The sequence below is a fragment of the Nansenia antarctica genome, assembly GCF_963989245.1.
Source record: "Nansenia antarctica genome assembly, chromosome: 12".
In the NCBI taxonomy this organism is placed as follows: domain Eukaryota; kingdom Metazoa; phylum Chordata; class Actinopteri; order Argentiniformes; family Microstomatidae; genus Nansenia; species Nansenia antarctica.
The window spans coordinates 9,989,883-10,006,332 of record NC_137682.1 but is presented as its reverse complement, the minus strand read 5'-3'; the positions used below and the strand labels follow the sequence as shown (position 1 = coordinate 10,006,332).

Sequence of the window (16,450 nt, the reverse complement as noted above, 5' to 3'; positions counted from 1 at the left end):
AATTGGATGGAGATCTCTGAGAGTGAAGCCCTGATGGTTATACAATCTTCAAATAAATTACTTTCATTAAAAACAAAAACGCCCCCTAAACAGGTGAGTTACAGTTTGGCATTCTGCTGCAGGGCTTTTAGACATGAGACTCCTAGACATTCCTCCTCCAGGTAACACAGACGCTAGTTAATCATTCTACACCTATCGGCATGGACCTGGATGGGCGTGGCTGGTGAGAGGTCTGCCAGTGAGTGGGGGTGGGGGGGCATGGCACAGCGTTGCAGGTCTGGCACTGGGCTGGCTGGCTCAGAGAGGGTGGGGGAGGTGGTGGGGGAGGGGTGCTTTCAGAGAGGATGAGGAGGTTCGGCAGCTCCATAGCGACAAGGGTTTGGAGGCTCCTGTTGGGCCAAAGCCTGGGCTTGACTTTGACTTTGAGAGTTCAGTTTTCAGTGTTTGAGGGATTTAATCCAATCTGGGAGTGTGACCAGTCCAGAGCCAGCAGTGTGTGTGTGTGTGTGTGTGTGTGTGTGTGTGTGTGTATGTGTACGTGCGTGAGTGCTATACAGTAGTATATATCAGTCCAGTGCCAGCAGTGTGTGTTAGTGTGTGTGTGTCTGTGTGTGTGTGTGTGTGTGTGCGCGTGTGTGTGTGTGTGTGTGTGTGTGATCAGTCCAGAGCCAGGAGAGGCTGTGCAGTGGTGTCTCTGTCCGACTGCAGTAGCGTGCCTGGCTCCACAGCTGATTGAGACCTGAAACAAACGACAGAGAGAGAGATGACGCTTTAATATGAGACACTGGACTGCTGCTATCCACACTGACCCTAACCCTATCCCTAGAGAAGTTCTCATCATCACATAACCTCCATGCTATCCTCTCATGCTTCCAGAGGTTACAGGAAGTGCTTGTTGTACTATATACTAGTATGCTAGACTGCGATTGGTCTGTTCATTTCCCACGTGAGGCTGTGACTGGTTAGTTAGGCTGTGTTGGGTCAGGAAGAGATGAGCAGGATGCCCCAGATGCAGAGGGCATATCCAGTAGTTCAGGCTGTGATAATCCCTGCTCTGGGGCTGCTGTGGTGTGTGTTACACTGCCTGCTGTAACACCAGAGTGGAGCTTAGCACCGCACCCCAGACCCAGGCCCTGTTTTGGCCTGTTGGACACCATAGAGGAGCTTAGTGGCCCAGACCCAGGCCTCCTCTCCCATCCAAGCTAGCTGATTAAAACTGCCACCAGACGGAGATGGATCTACAGAGAAATCTCACTGATCAAAGCAGTCAAAGAGCAGGATTGCAAACCTCTCCCTCTGTCAAGCCCCCCTCTCTCTTTAATAGCACAGAGACACTGTTACTCATTTTAGCCTTCTTCTATCTCCCCGATTTGAAACATTTGAGGGGAAATATTGAGTCGTATTGTAATTTTACCCTTTTGAAATGTGTCTCATAAATGGAAGGTGCAACTTTAAGGACGAGGTGTGCGAAACATGTCCATATGCAAATGAAAGATGTATTCAAACCAAAATGTTAGTTTGCATTAGTTTAATGGTGCATTAGTTGAATGGTTCTACAGTGCTATCAGGCAGTGCTATCAGAGGTGGTCTTCCCTTGTCCTGTTGGTGAGGAGGTCCTTGGCATGGTCATGAGCATCTTTATTCTCACTTCTATTGTCTGGTCTACCATTGGCTGAGGACAGCACACCCTGCTGTACTAACACAGATACCTCCTTCTGTATCTATCTATCTATCTATCTATCTATCTATTTATCTATATTTATCTACATGTATCTATCTATCTATCTATCTATCTATCTATATAATCTATAATGTATCTACATTTATCTATCTATATATCTATCTATCTATTTATTTATCTATATATTTGTCTATCTATTTACCTTTATCTATCTATTCATTTATTTATCTATATATCTATTTATTTATGTATCTATATATTTGTCTACCTTTATCTATCTATTCATTTATTTATCTATCTATCTATCTATCAATCTATCAATCTATCTATCTATCTATCTATTCATTTATCTATCTATCTATCTATCTATCGCCACGATAACAATCTCCCTTATCCCTCCATCCCTCCATCCCTCCATCCCTCCATCCCTCCATCCCTCCATCCCTCCATCCCTCCATCCCTCCATCCCTCCATCCCTCCATCCCTCCATCCCTCCATCCCTGCCTATGAAATTGAGGAGAGGTTTTGGTTCCAGCTGAGCAGGCCCCTCCCCCGAGGCAGGCTCTAATAAGTCATATGGCAGAGCGGACGAGAGGAGGGAGCGTTGTGATTGGAGGAGACGCTGGCAGGTCAGGACAAAGGTTCTTTTTTTAATGAAATACATTCTGAGGAGGCGTCCCCTGGAGGGATGATCCTACACGGGTCTGTTGATTGGACAGGGAAGTCAGGCAGCCACACAGGGTTCACAATTAATGAGTCCCTCTCAGCCACATCACAGAGATGAGCCTCGACCAACCACATTCTGTTTCTCTGTGTTTTAGAAACATCCCATCCAACCAACCACAACTAGTTTTGATTATTATAAATGTAGTGGAACTGGGGGGTATTCCATCAACTTCGCTAAAGGAAAAATCCAGCAATGGTAAACAAAATTGAGCATGTTTGTGTGGACCTGTGAGGAGGTTATGACTGGGACAACAATGTGCGTTTATTGAAAAAAAGATAATCTACCCCCCTCTCTACCAATCGCAATCAAGTATTCCCACAGTATAAACACAGAACATTGATATTTAAAATACTGACCACAGTCTATAGAACAATCATCCAACACACTCTACCGCTCTGTGTTTAAATCCACACTCTTAACGCTCTGTGCTTCATACTCTGTGCTTTGTTTTATTCATTTGATGTTTTATACTGTGTGATGCTTTGTTTTATTCATTTTATGTTTCCATCGAGGACCACTTTGGAAATAAGTGTTTTAAATAATGCTTTCAAGTGCCATCCTCTGGACATTATTTAGTGTCATGATGTGTAAATGATTCTATTGTAAATTCCTAATAAAAATTGTAATCAAATCAAAATACAGACTCTCTCTGCCCATTCACCCTCGGTCTCTGCCAGATCAACTGTCTGCTAGTCAAGGGGTGTGGGTGGCATCTCAAAAGGTTGTAAGAGCCTGGACTGAATAAATGAACAAATAACACACCAAAAAACGGATTCTAGACTGCAGTAGGTCAGTGTTAGCAGTGGTGTTAGCCACTCATTCTTAATGAACCCTTCTATAGACAGCAGGTGTTTCTGAGGGTTTGTTCACGCTGGTCAGACACAGCAGTCCTTACGGCTCAGAGTCGTGGCTGTCACACCGTGACGATCATTACTGGAGAGGCTGTGGTCCGTCTAATGACTCTGACATACTTCAAACAATAGGAAGTCGATACTAATGAAGACGGAAGACCCTGAAGTCTGGACTGACTGATTGGTACTTTGCTCTTCTCTCTGTTTAGTTGTCTAGTCACTAGCCAAGTCTAGGTGTCCACAGACCGGGTTCCAACTTAAGTCTCTCTGTTCCAAAACACTTTGTTAGCCTAAGCTTAGATGTTCTTTTTAGAACTATTTGCGGACTAATAGCTAACTGTCTGTTTGGCAGACTCTCCTATCCTGTCCTGTCCTGTCCTGTCCTGTCCTGTCCTGTCCTGTCCTGTCCTGTCCTGTCCTGTCCTGTCCTGTCCTGTCCTGTCCTCTCCTCTCCTCTCCTCTCCTGTCCTGTCCTGTCCTCTCCTCTCCTCTCCTCTCCTCTCCTGTCCTGTCCTGTCCTCTGCTCTCGTCTCGTCTCGTCTCGTCTCGTCTCGTCTCGTCTCGTCTTGTCTCCTCTCCTCTCCTCTCCTCTCCTGTCACCCACCTCTTCATGAGTTCCTTCTCTCCGCTGCCACACGTCTCTTTCACATGGAGTGCGTCGTAGGTGAGGGTGTATTCCGTCTCATCATTGTAGTCAGGACCCAGAAGGGTCCGGGCCCAGATGCCCATATCATACGGCGGCAGTGTTCCGCCAAACTCCGACGGCAAACAATCTGGCAAGATCAGCTGGTGTAGACTGTTGAGGTTGTTGCCATGGAGAAAGATCTGGTGGTAAGAATTGAGAGAAGCAAACGTCACATGAAGTATCATAACTGATAAATAATCTGATATAAACGGATATAATGTGAAATAGCATTTGGGAAGCCTGGTTCCAGATCTGTATGTACTTTAGCTGATACCTCTGTTGTTGATGGCCTATACTGTATAAAGTACATGTTTGGTGACACAATCGGTGAGGCAGATTAAACCAGAGAAACGACCATTGTTACCCTTTTCCTGGTCTTGTCCTTGAGAAAGGGCTTGATGATGGTGTACATGGCGTGGATGTACCAGGGCTGGTTCACAAAGTGGATGCCTCCGAAGCGCGCCGGGAAGCTGTCCTGTGGCGGTGATGTGGGGAGAAGAGGGGAAAAGAACCGGTGGAGAATGAGTTACTGGCTCGTGATGATCAACGTTGGTGATCCCAGGGCACAATAAGCATGTTCATCTCCAGCTCTGAATGCTGTGTCATATCCTTGTTGAATGTTTGACATTAAATGGACTTCTGAGCCAGTCAAGCCTACCTGGAGGCCTTCGATGGCCAGTTTGAGGATGTTGGGGGTGAGTTTGGACGCTTGCTTGAAGGAGAAATTACTCCAGTCTATGATCAGAATGAAGCCGTTGATCTGCAGCTCGGGGTTCTCGATCAGCACCTCCAGGGAGAGAAGGATGGCCCGCAGGATGTCTGTGAAAGAGTTCCTACGAGGAGAGAGGGAGACGACGAGGAATGGAAAAGAGAGAGAGAGAGGGACAAAGAAAGAGACAACGAGTGAGGAAGAGAAAGACAGACAGACGAGGGATAGAGAGAGAGAGAGTGGGGATGGGGAAAGAGAATGAGACAGAGAGAGAGAGACAGAGAGAGAGAGACAGAGAGAGAGAGAGTGAGTGAGTGAGGGGGAGTGAGTTCGTATAAAGGGGGGGCCAGAAAGTGAGGTAGAGAGAAATATCATAATATGCGATTCAAACGCTGACAGTGGTTTCAGTGTTGCACATGAGCCGACTGAGTCTTTCTACTCCTCACCTGCCCTGGTCCCAGTTGGAAGCGAAGAGGATGAGGATCTTGCGTCCGTGTTGATCAGGGGTCTCCAGGACTCCCGGGAACCCGTCCATCAGGGCCCTCTTGATCCCCGGGTCGTCCACCTTGAAGCTCTGGAACATGTCCAGGTTCTGCTGACGGAACTGGAAGTATTGGGCCAGTAGCCGGAACGTTTCCGTCTGGTTGAACTTCCTGGCGCGGAGGAAGCGCAGGATGAAGTCGTCGTCGGTCCGCAGGAAGCCGATGTCGGGGCGCGAGACGATCATGTCGCGGACCTGCTGGATGTCCTGGTGCAAGGTGTCCGGGTTCTCGTTCAGCTCCAGACGAGCTTTCTCTGTGGTCTCTGAGCTCAGGCCTGCGTGCAAGTGAGCCATTGTTCCCTGTGGTCCAGTTCCAGCTCTCTGTCTCTCTCAATAGGCCTCTCTCTCTCAGACGGCTGTTATATATCATACACTTAAGACACAGTCTTGACGGCTGTCGGGTACATCGTTGGTGTCACGTCTCCCCAAGGGTCACGCCGCCACCACCGGTTCAGGTATAAGGCTGCTCCAGCTGTCGTATCTGGCCTGGAGAGAGCAGGACATGTTACATTTATACCCCCCAGATCTGTGTTTCTCACAGGTCAGATGTGTGAAAACACTTGACTGTATATGAGGGTGATACATTTTACAATTCGACTTGTTGTGACACTCGCAGTGCAATTGTATCCATTCAAATAAGCAGTTTCAATATTATTGGAAGATGTTAACAACATACACGTCATGATTTCACAGTGTAGCCTAGGATACACGAAAGAGATCACATCACATAATTCTCCAGACTCTACATGGAATAAACCATGCCAAAGGTGGGCCTTTGATGTAGGTTATAGGCCCATAATGACATTAAGAATTATGAAAAAGGCCTATTTCTCCAATTCTAAACATGCTACGTGGCACACAATTACAGTTTAATCGCACTAAAAGACACTGTTGGTGGTTTGCACATTATGAAGGCTGACGTAGCTTATGAAAGCTCATTATCCCTCAGGCTAGCCGTCACATTCATTGCCTGTGACGCTCAGGGCCATGTACTGTAGGCTAAAGCCAGGGGGGGTGTTTACACACATTTTATTAATATCATTTTTCTATTTTTTTTCAAAGCTTAGATGATGTACATGAGATATTGTGACCCCCATTGCTCAATACACCTCTCCTATATGCCGTTCATATATTAATTGCGTCAGATGACGTTCCCTCACCCACCATCATTTGGGAACCAGCCGACTAACCTTCGTCACCGAAAACCCGTCTAAAACGGTGAAGAAAATAACGGGAAAATAATGTTCCGACAAACATTTAATTCATCACAGTTTCAGATAAATCTCATACTTACATCAACACCACGCCCTGTGTAAACCTGCTAGGTGTCGGTGTGGAGAAGCGTATGAACGCACAGCACACATATCATCTCACTGATATAAATACTGGCCATCAGGTTTCAGTGGGGGGGGGGAAGGAAATCCTCAGTTGGCGTGGAAACGAAAAATTAAATCATAATATGACTATAATTCCTCGGAGATTTCTTTCTTTGCATTCGGTGGTGGAATGCGCTGTCCTCAATTCTACCGTTACATGAAGCCTCTGTCTGGGAGGAGGATGCTGTGACCCATAAACGGGACAGCTTGACGGCCATGCGCGGCTACAGCTTCCAATGATGGTTGGACGTAGACGCGCACTGCCGGGAGGCGCACTGAAGACGAGGCTCACTGGTGATGGAAGAAGCGCACAGAGGTGGAAGAGACCCCCCGCGGCGCTCAGCCGTGTGCCGCAATGTAAATATTACAGCATCTTCAGTTCACGCTAATGGATCCGCCATCTCATTGGTCAGATGTTGCCTATTGCCCTTCAAATCCACGACAGAAATTTACAGAAATTACGCAATTGTGTTGTCTGCAATTCAGCCCCCATATTTGATACGTATGTCATATTTCTCTGAGCATCGCGTTTACAACACTCAGACCATCCAATGTCTCGTTGATACCCATATACCCGTATAGTTGATACACACTGATCTTAGGTTGCAAATGCAATATATTATATATCTATGTAACACACGGTGTGTGTATGTGTGTGTGTGTGTGTGTGTGTGTGTGTGTGTGTGTGTGTGTGTGTGTGTGTGTGTTGTCTTATATCCTATAGGCCTAAATAATGTTCTTGCACAATAAGCACAAACAAACACATATGAGCCAATGTAAAGAAGACATGATGTGTTTGTCCCTTAGATATGTTATTGTATACATAGACATTATTGACTACTAAACAATGAAAACATTTTTGCAGGATAAAAGCATGTGATTTTGTTCTGATAAAAAATAAAATACATTTTGGCAGAGGCCATCATGGGCATTCGCCAGGACAAAAACATAATTTCAGGAATCAGGACCCTGGAGAGCACATAACGCAAAACAATTGTACTGTAGTTACAATGTCAGTATTGAACACTGGGTGGCAGCAGAGGTCTTGTCCATCCTCTCCCCCTCCCTGTTTGTCCAGGAGAAGAAGAAACTCACTACGTCATTTCCTTTTTCGGGAACAAGAACGTCAGACAAGACATAATTATAATATCTCTCTACCTCGAAAAACAAAACGTGATATTTGACTTATTGCTGCTATTCAACTACTATCTTTCTTTATTCAACTCATTTGCACATTGCCATAAGGTGTCTTGCTGCGGAAACTGTTAATTGTAAACGTTTTACCGGTTTACAGTGGGCGTTACTGTTACTGTACTAAAGCTATCTACCATATCTACCTAAACATTCACTCAACATCCAGCCTGACAACTGACTGTGTTTGGTATAATCATGGATCAAATAGGGGTGACTACAGAAGGACCGAAGGTGAGTAGCAATGTTAGATCAGGATTAGCTTTTTGTTTGCGATTGGATATAGCCTAAGCAATGTTGGTAGCTGTTACACGAGCGGTGGGAGACAAGTCAGGTCAGCCATTTTAAACAGCCAGACAGAGAGACACAGAGAGAGAGAGAGAGAGAGAGAGAGAGAGAGAGAGAGAGAGAGAGAGAGAGAGAGACAGAGACAGAGACAGAGACAGAGAGAGTCAGAGGGAGAGAGAGAGAGAGAGAGAGACAGAGAAGAGAGAGAGACAGAGAGAGAGAGAGAAGAGAGAGACAGAGAGAGAGAGAGACAGAGAGAGACAGAGAGAGTCAGAGAGAGAGAGAGAGAGAGAGAGAGAGAGAGAGAGAGAGAGAGAGGGGGGGGGGGGATATCTATTATAAGAAGTCTGGACTGGTGATATACAGTATGTACAATGTACTCGGTATGTGACCGAGCCTTACAAGGTCTGACTTGTTTAGCCAGGACAGATACAGTGACCTAATCTATCCAGGGAACTTAGCTGCCCACCTAACTCACAACATACACCCTCTAATCATGACTGATCTCCAAAAGAGAAGGGTTAAACTGGGTATTCAGACCCAGACAGCCAACATGTCCAGCTGGCTATCTCAGCTGTCATATATTATTCAAGTCAAAACATTAACATGCCACTTCTAGATAACTTACTTAGCCAGCTTAATCCAATCAGCTTTCATTATGTAAATACTAGGCGGATGCTTGATATCCAATCTGTGAATTTGACAACTACATTTATTTTCAATGTTGGCTTTTTCATCCTTTGAATTGAATTTCTGTTTGTTCTTCTAACCCTGTAAGTTACTGTCGTGTTCAGGCTCATACAGACAGTAGTACAACGTTACTGTCAGGGGGGTGACAGCAAATGGATACAAACCAAGCATTATCAACCACGTGTGTTGTTGTGTGATCCGTTAACTACATCTATGACGGTGTTGTGTGGTTTGTCCACAGAGCCCGTGGGGCGCCCATGGAGCCCAGAGCCCATGGGGCGCCACGAAGACCGTTGTGTCTCCCTGTTCCCTGGCTGACGTCATGAGTGAGCAACTGGCTAAGCAGCTGGCGGAGGAAAACGACACTTTCCCAGAGCTTCCTGTGTAAGTTCCTGGCTATCATCATCACCATCTCACCTCACTCTCCACGGTGTTGACTTTCAGTAGGCTCTCAAATTCATCACATTTTGTTTTGCTGAGTTCCAAATGAACCTCTATTTCAAATATCATACCATCTACTATCCACACCTGAGGGATATGGCTAGATATGGCAATATTTCTGTTGCGGTGTCAGTACATTGACACCGCATTGACACTAATTTCTCTATGTCTCTGTCAGTGTTAGCACTACCCTCAGGGCCCCTCTGTCCCTATTGCGATCAGTACTCTCTGTGTCAGTGTCACAGTCGGTGACACACCCAGGGTGACACGCCCAGAGGGGTAGTGGTGGTCTAGTGGATAGTGAGTTGGACTTGTGGTCGGAAGGTTGTGAGTTCAAATCCCGCCTGAAACCACACCACTACTAGTGTGCCCTTGAGTAAGGCACTTAGCCCTCAGTTACTCCAGGGGGAATGTCCCTGTAATTCGTAATTGTAAATCGCTTTGGATTAAAAGTGTCTGCTAAATGGCAAAAATATTATTTCATTATCATTGCCCTCTGTGTCATTGTCAGTCCTGGTCTAATTGATCTCTCTCTCTGTCTTTCAGTGTGAACGCTGGACTGAATGCCGATGAGGAGCCAGAGACGGACAGCGATCGCATGCTGGCTCAGATGCTGCAGATGCAGTTTGACAAAGAGTGTGATACTCAGCTGCGGAGAGAAGAGAAGAAGTTCAACGGAGATAGCAAAAGTTAGTCTGTGGACAAGAGAAGGGTGGAGTTGACCTGAGATGCTGGTCTAGGGTCAGTTTTGGATTTTCCCCCCCTTGTAAAGGTTTTGGGGAGGTCAAGCTGACCCTAGACCAGTGCCCAGGGGAACATCACCCCTTAGACTTCCATAATGCAAGTATGCTGGTTGTCTGGTGTCTGATAAAGTAAGAAGTATGGTTGTATTTGATGTGTTTTTTGTCGTTTGCTGTTGCAGTATCCGTCTCCTTTGAGAACTATCGCATGGTCCACCGTTATGAAGACAGTGACAGCTCTGAGGATGAAGTTGACTGGCAGGACACTCCCCATGACCCCTACAGGGCAGGTAACATCTCTCATTCAAACTGTCTGCCTCTGTGAATCATGTCATCTCGGTGAAGCAAGATGATAAAGAATATTTATTCAGTTAAAGGGATAGTTCACTACTGTACACTGTATAATGCGACGGTTCCTTACTAATTTAGTCGATGGGCCGGGAGAAAGTTATTGGGGAACAAAAAATGTTCTACATTTGTGGCCAAATCACCTGAAATGAACAGTCTGACTTGTACTAAGAGTTACTTTCATATCTTCTTCTCATATAAAGGTAAGGAACAATCTGACTATGTAAAATAGTAAACCATCCCTGTACAGTCAGCATAATGTTCGTAAAGTGTTACTCTACAGCATGGATCACCAATAGGCGGCCCGCGGGCCACATCAGGCCCGCCAAAGCTTCCCATCTGGCCTGCAGAACAAACTTGTATAAGGCCCGTTGGCAGGTCCGCCATGGGAGTTAACTCTCTTGGTGTTGCGGTTAGTGCGGCCGGTTGGTAAGCGAGATATCGGGGCTCGAGACCCGCTTAGAGCGAGCTATCTACCAGTGCTGTTCGCCAGTTCCCAGTGCTGTTTGTGTAAAGGGAAGCCAAAATATCTCGATCACCCCCCTGGTGGCTGGCTGCAGTATAGGTGCAGAAAGTAGAAAATAATAAAAAGGAAAAACCATTGATTGAGAAGTTGTGTCCAAACGTTTGACTGGTACTGTATATATCTTTTTTTAAAGTCCGACCCCCACAGTGTATGCTTAGAAAAATTCTGGCCCTCAGACAAATGTAATTGGTGACCCCTGTCTACAGGTTTAACAATAACTTATTGGGAAGTGTTACTGAACCATTGTGTCTGCTGTTGTTGTCTTGCAGATAAGCCCCAGATCACGCCTAGGAAGGGCTTCACTGGGAAAGGCAAGAACATCACCACCAAACATGATGAAGTGATATGCGGAAGGAAGAACACAGCACGCATGGACAATGTAAGACTGATGACTGATTCACCTCTTAGAATGACCTGTTATATCAGGCCGTCGTTACAATATGAAGAGACGCATCATTCACAACAGATGTTATTTAGTATATTACATTATTATATATATAAATATGATGTATATTATTACCAAATGTTCTGTCTTTTCTTCCTACCTATCTACCTCCCTTCCTTCCTCCTTCCCGTCTCTCCTTCCTTCTCTCCTTCAAACGAACAGACACTATCCTATCCTTACTGTATACAAACGTACTGATGTTGTCATCACTGTATATACAACCTACCGTCAGTCTTCCACCAGGCTCTCATGTTAATAGAGCCTTTTTTTTTATTGTTTTATCTTCATGTTTTTAATTGTAGCACTCTGAGATTTCTTATGTTAAGTGCTTTTATAAATAAAATGTATTATTATTATTATTTATCATGTGTGATGTGTTCCTAGTTTGCCCCGGGGGTGCTGGTGGGAGACGGTCTAGGGATGGACCTGAAGCTTTCTAACCAGGTGTACAACGCCTTGAAGCAGCACTGCTACTCCGAACAACGCCGCAGCGCCAAGATTCACGATAAGAAGGAGCACTCTACTTCTGTGAGTATACACACATGCCGGATAGGAAAAAGGCACAGTGTAGAAAACACTTTGAAGTTCCTAATAACACAACCATTCTTCTGTTCTTTTCTCTTTTCCTTTCTCTTTCTATTTCCTTCCTCTCTTCACTCCCGGGTGTCCCCCAGGAACAAGCGGTGGACCCGAGGACTCGTCTGCTGATGTATAAGATGGTGAATGCGGGCGTGCTGGAGAACATTAATGGCTGCATCAGCACTGGGAAGGAGTCTGTAGTGTTCCACGCTAAAGGGGGGAGGTGAGATGGACGCTAACGGGGGGGGCCGGTTCACACCCTAGACATCAAGCTCAGTAGCGCGTGTGCGTTTCTTTTCGGCATCCATGCTAATGTGTTAGAGCAGCCATACAGCGGCCGTTAGATGCGCGTCTCAAGTGTGTCTCACGCTGGCTGCTGCGACAATGCCAACTAGAGATTCGGACTCTCGCCTATTTTTTCAACGTGCCGCACGCACGAAGGCAAAACTCAATGTACAAAGATAGGGCTGGCAATAGCAGCTCTGCAGTTGGCGCCGCAGTAGACACGCTGCCACTCACACACGCTGCTGAGGTACAGCTTTCTGGTGTAAACCAAGCGTAAGATGGTGAAGCAAGACTGACCAAAGGTGGCGTGGCTGGAAATTATGTATTGCCTGTCGATTAGTCAGTCAGGAAGGTGATATATGATTCCATCCAAAGTCCCATGTAATCAATTTAATTGATGTGGTAAACTAAGTACTGGTATCTCGAGATGCGATCAGTGTAGAAGTGTAGTGTAGTTTGTTTTTGACTTGTGTGCGTGTGTGTGTGTTCCTCTCTAAGCCTGGAGGAGATTCCTGTCCCAGAGGAGGTAGTACTGAAGGTGTTCAAGACCACACTCAACGAGTTTAAGAACCGCGACAAGTACATCAAGGACGACTACCGCTTCAAGGACCGCTTCAGCAAACTGAACCCCCGCAAGATCATTCGCCTTTGGGCGGAGAAAGAGATGCACAACCTGGCCAGGTGGGTGGCGACGGTCAGCGCTCAGATGGAACCACCTCAGCAGGGGGTTTTTGCTAGAAAGAACTTAATCCGTCAACGCGACAGACTTTCACAGTCCTTTTTTGCTTTTTGCTTTTTGCTTTTTTTACCCGTCATCATATTCGACATCATATTACCGTATTTTCCGGACTATAAGTCGATCCGGAGAATAAGTCGCATCAGTCAAAAAAATGTGTCGTGAAGAGGAAAAAAACATCTATAAGTCGCATTTATTAAGTCGCAGGACCAGCCAAACTATGAAAAAAAGTGTGACTTATAGTCTGGAAAATACGGTACCTATCAGTGCACGGGACACTGCAAAAATCCCCAGATGTGAGATTTTGGCTACTGAACTCTACTGAGTGATTACCCAGTCTGTCAACCAATTATAATTAGAGAGTATTATTCTAGATAGTTTGTGCCCCTTTTAACACTTTTGCAATATTTGAGTCCAATTTCCAGATGGAATTTTGAATTTTCCATTAACACATTAATCGGTAAATGACAGAAAATTCATTGTCCCTAATCAAATCCTTTGATCAGATCTTAGCATTCAGACTTCAATCTCCTCACTTTCTCTAACCTCGCAATTACCCAATTTTGGGGAACATTAGGGGTCTTTGGGCCTTTGGTCTTCAGAGTCAAAATTCTCTACTAAGGTTGCACTTGTATGTCACGGTGTCTCATACTCCACCATAACTCCCTCTTCTCCTGTTTCTCCAGGATGAAGAAGGCACAGATCCCCTGCCCTGAGGTGGTGATTCTGAAGAAGCACATCCTGGTGATGTCATTCATAGGGAAGGACCATATTCCCGCTCCCAAACTGAAGGAGGCCCAGCTGGGCTCTGAGGACATGAAGAGAGCCTACTACCAAGTGTTGCATGTAAGAGCTTCACCTAGGGGACAATGTGTGTACCTGCTCTACCGTGGCGTGTACAACCGGATGATTATGTTAGAACGGAGCCCTGTTCATTGCAGTCATGTGTTTGGTTGTAAGCACCGAAGTAGTGTCAATGCTATTCGTTTCCCTTAGAAGTATTTCTGTTACCAAACCCTGAGAATGTTGTAGTGGATTTTTATTGATTTGCTTTGTGTCTGTCTCTCTCTCTCTCTCCCCCTGCCCCTCCATCTCCATCTCCCAGATGATGCAGCAGATGTATCAGGAGTGTAACCTGGTCCATGCTGACCTGAGTGAATACAACATGCTGTGGCACGAGGGAAAGGTACTCTATCTGTCCATCCTTTCAGTGGACTTAAACTGAGACTCCTCTCTTGTATATGGAAGGATGGGTGGCTTGATGGGTGCTCTCGATGGGTGCTCTCTCTCCATATAATATCCAACTGAGTTGAGCCATTCAGGCATGATGATGTACCACCTGTGTTCAGTGCAGGTTTTAATGTGGTTGTGTGTGTTGTTGTAGGTCTGGCTGATTGACGTGAGCCAGTCCATCGAGCCCACTCACCCTCACGGCCTCGAGTTTCTCTTCCGAGACTGTAGGAACGTGGCTACGGTAAGTCAGCTCACAGCTCAAAGCAGCTAACACCGTACTGGTCTGAAGGCAATATCGTACCCACACACAGCTGACAACGATACCGTCTATGGATGTCACATGCCTTGCTTCACAGCACTCGGCCAAGTTCATTTTTAACTACTGTGAAATGTGAATTCCTAAGATAAATGAGTGACCACAAACTTGTTGATCTGTTCATGTACACTATTCTTAGGTTTTCGTATCAGTCATACCAAGCTGTTGGGTTTAATACACAGATAATGTTTGTTATCTCTGTTCCCCAGTTCTTCCAGAAGGGCGGAGTGTCAGAGGCCATGGACCAGTACAACCTCTTCAACGCCGTGTCGGGTCTGCAGATCACTGGGGACAACGCGGCAGACTTCCTCGCCCAGGTCAGACCACCAGGCGGACCTCTTTTTTTTCTTTTTTTTTCTTTTTTTTTTCTTTAGCCTTTATTTAACCAGGTCGGTCCCATTGAGACACAATGATCTCTTTTCTGAGGCAAGCCTGGCCAAGACAACAGTTTTGACAGTTAAAACAAACAGCAGAATTACACAATAAAACAACACCAGATCAACAACAAAAAAATAGACAAAATACAATCTGATCAGAGCAATAGAATAAAAGAATGGGACTTTCATATAAAACAGAAGCAAGAACGATATGAATAAATAGAATAAAATAAAACCTCGGCTTTGTCCCAGATGTACACATTCTGTGTGGCCTTGTGTAGATTACCAGATCATTTCAAGTGTTCAGACATTGCAGGAACAACATCCATTTGATGTAACAATTTGATTACCCTGCATAGAATGTGTGCATCTGGAACACACACCGTATATAGGCTGTGGTAGATTCATACAAGTTGTATTTACTGAATGACATTTGTCAGACAGTGTCGGTGGAGATTCACATGACTTGACTCCCATGTACAACAAGATTCCAGTGCACAAAAGAACTAAGGGGGAACTAGGAGATGAGTACACTACCTAAGGGCCTGATTGGTGGTATCCTTCAAATCAAATGGCTTTTTTTTTAATTTATTTTTTATCACTAGGATCATTCATCACAAGCTGTCCTGCTCCTCTTATCAGGAAAACGACTGATGAAATCACTCGATGAATACAGTCACCCCGAAAACCTGGTTCTTCTTGAAGCCGTATCATCTTGTGTCTCAATACTTTCTGTGTCTGTGTTCATTTCCACAGATCGAGGCTCTGGAGAAGAGGAACGAGGACCACGTCCAGAGGCGTGGGAAGAAGACCTACTGCATGGCCACCAACGACGACATAGACCCACCCTTATTAAGCGACGAGGACGATTAACACAGCAGACACTAGACAGTAGATACCATGAGTAACCCGCATGGAACTGTTAAGTGAATGTGCTTTTGAGAGGACGGGGGGGGGCTAGACAGACCCTTTACGGTGTCTCTCATCATGAGGCTTGGTGGAGGTATCTGGAGGTCATGGCATCCCCAGGACGAAGGTAGAAGATACCACCCTCTACCTCACCCGCTCCTGTGACGTACCCCACGTCAACATGTCTTTCCACTACGGCTGTAGTCTGGAACAGACCGGGATGCCTGACCGAAGGAAATGGAAAAAAAACAAAAAAACTCAAGCATTTCATTTATCACATTAAAAATGTCTTCTCTTTGTGAGATCAGAATGAATGAAACGAAAATAAGCTTGAGACGATATAATTATGACGAGTGAAGAACCAGTAGAGTTTAGTACATAAATAATGACGAAAAGGTGCTGTCTTGAATTTACAGTACTTGATGAGTTGTGTGTGTCGTTATCTCTGATATGGGACATTTGATCATTTTCATTGGACATCCGAGGGAGGCTGGTGTCTGTGTGTGACATGTCCATGGTGTGTGTGCTCACCATAACTGCAATGGTGACAATAAATGGTGAAAAGTTGTTCCCTGTCCTTCATTTTATTCCAGTCAGTATAACGTGGATGTTATTGCAATGTATTCTCTAACACTAAATAAAAAAGTGTTCACACATTTAGTAATTGTGGATATTGAGACGATTCTAAAGAATTTTACACACAAACAAGAAGTAGAACCTCTAATGGGAGGAGCTTATCAACCCGGCTTCAAAACACGTGACAAGTGACAAGTCAC

General features: G+C 45.3%; 2 protein-coding genes across 2 annotated transcripts; one reads left to right on the top strand and one right to left on the bottom strand.

Annotated features, from left to right (window-relative positions):
* Positions 1-657: 657 nt before the first annotated feature.
* Positions 658-5,488, bottom strand: LOC308168327 (clavesin-1-like; the record flags this gene model as incomplete). The annotated part of the gene is made up of 5 exons (XM_080542877.1): positions 658-739; positions 3,864-4,084; positions 4,309-4,419; positions 4,603-4,777; positions 5,100-5,488. 5 exons carry the CDS (start codon positions 5,486-5,488, stop codon positions 658-660), a joined length of 978 nt encoding a protein of 325 aa, XP_080399003.1.
* Positions 5,489-7,701: 2,213 nt separating this feature from the next.
* riok3 (RIO kinase 3 (yeast)) lies at positions 7,702-16,224 on the top strand. Its single transcript, XM_080543051.1, has 13 exons — positions 7,702-7,995; positions 8,981-9,123; positions 9,727-9,869; positions 10,103-10,210; positions 11,064-11,173; positions 11,624-11,767; positions 11,914-12,041; positions 12,602-12,784; positions 13,526-13,685; positions 13,945-14,025; positions 14,224-14,313; positions 14,598-14,705; positions 15,522-16,224. Exons 1-13 carry the CDS (start codon positions 7,960-7,962, stop codon positions 15,636-15,638), a joined length of 1,551 nt encoding a protein of 516 aa, XP_080399177.1. The 5' UTR covers positions 7,702-7,959; the 3' UTR covers positions 15,639-16,224.
* Positions 16,225-16,450: the final 226 nt, after the last annotated feature.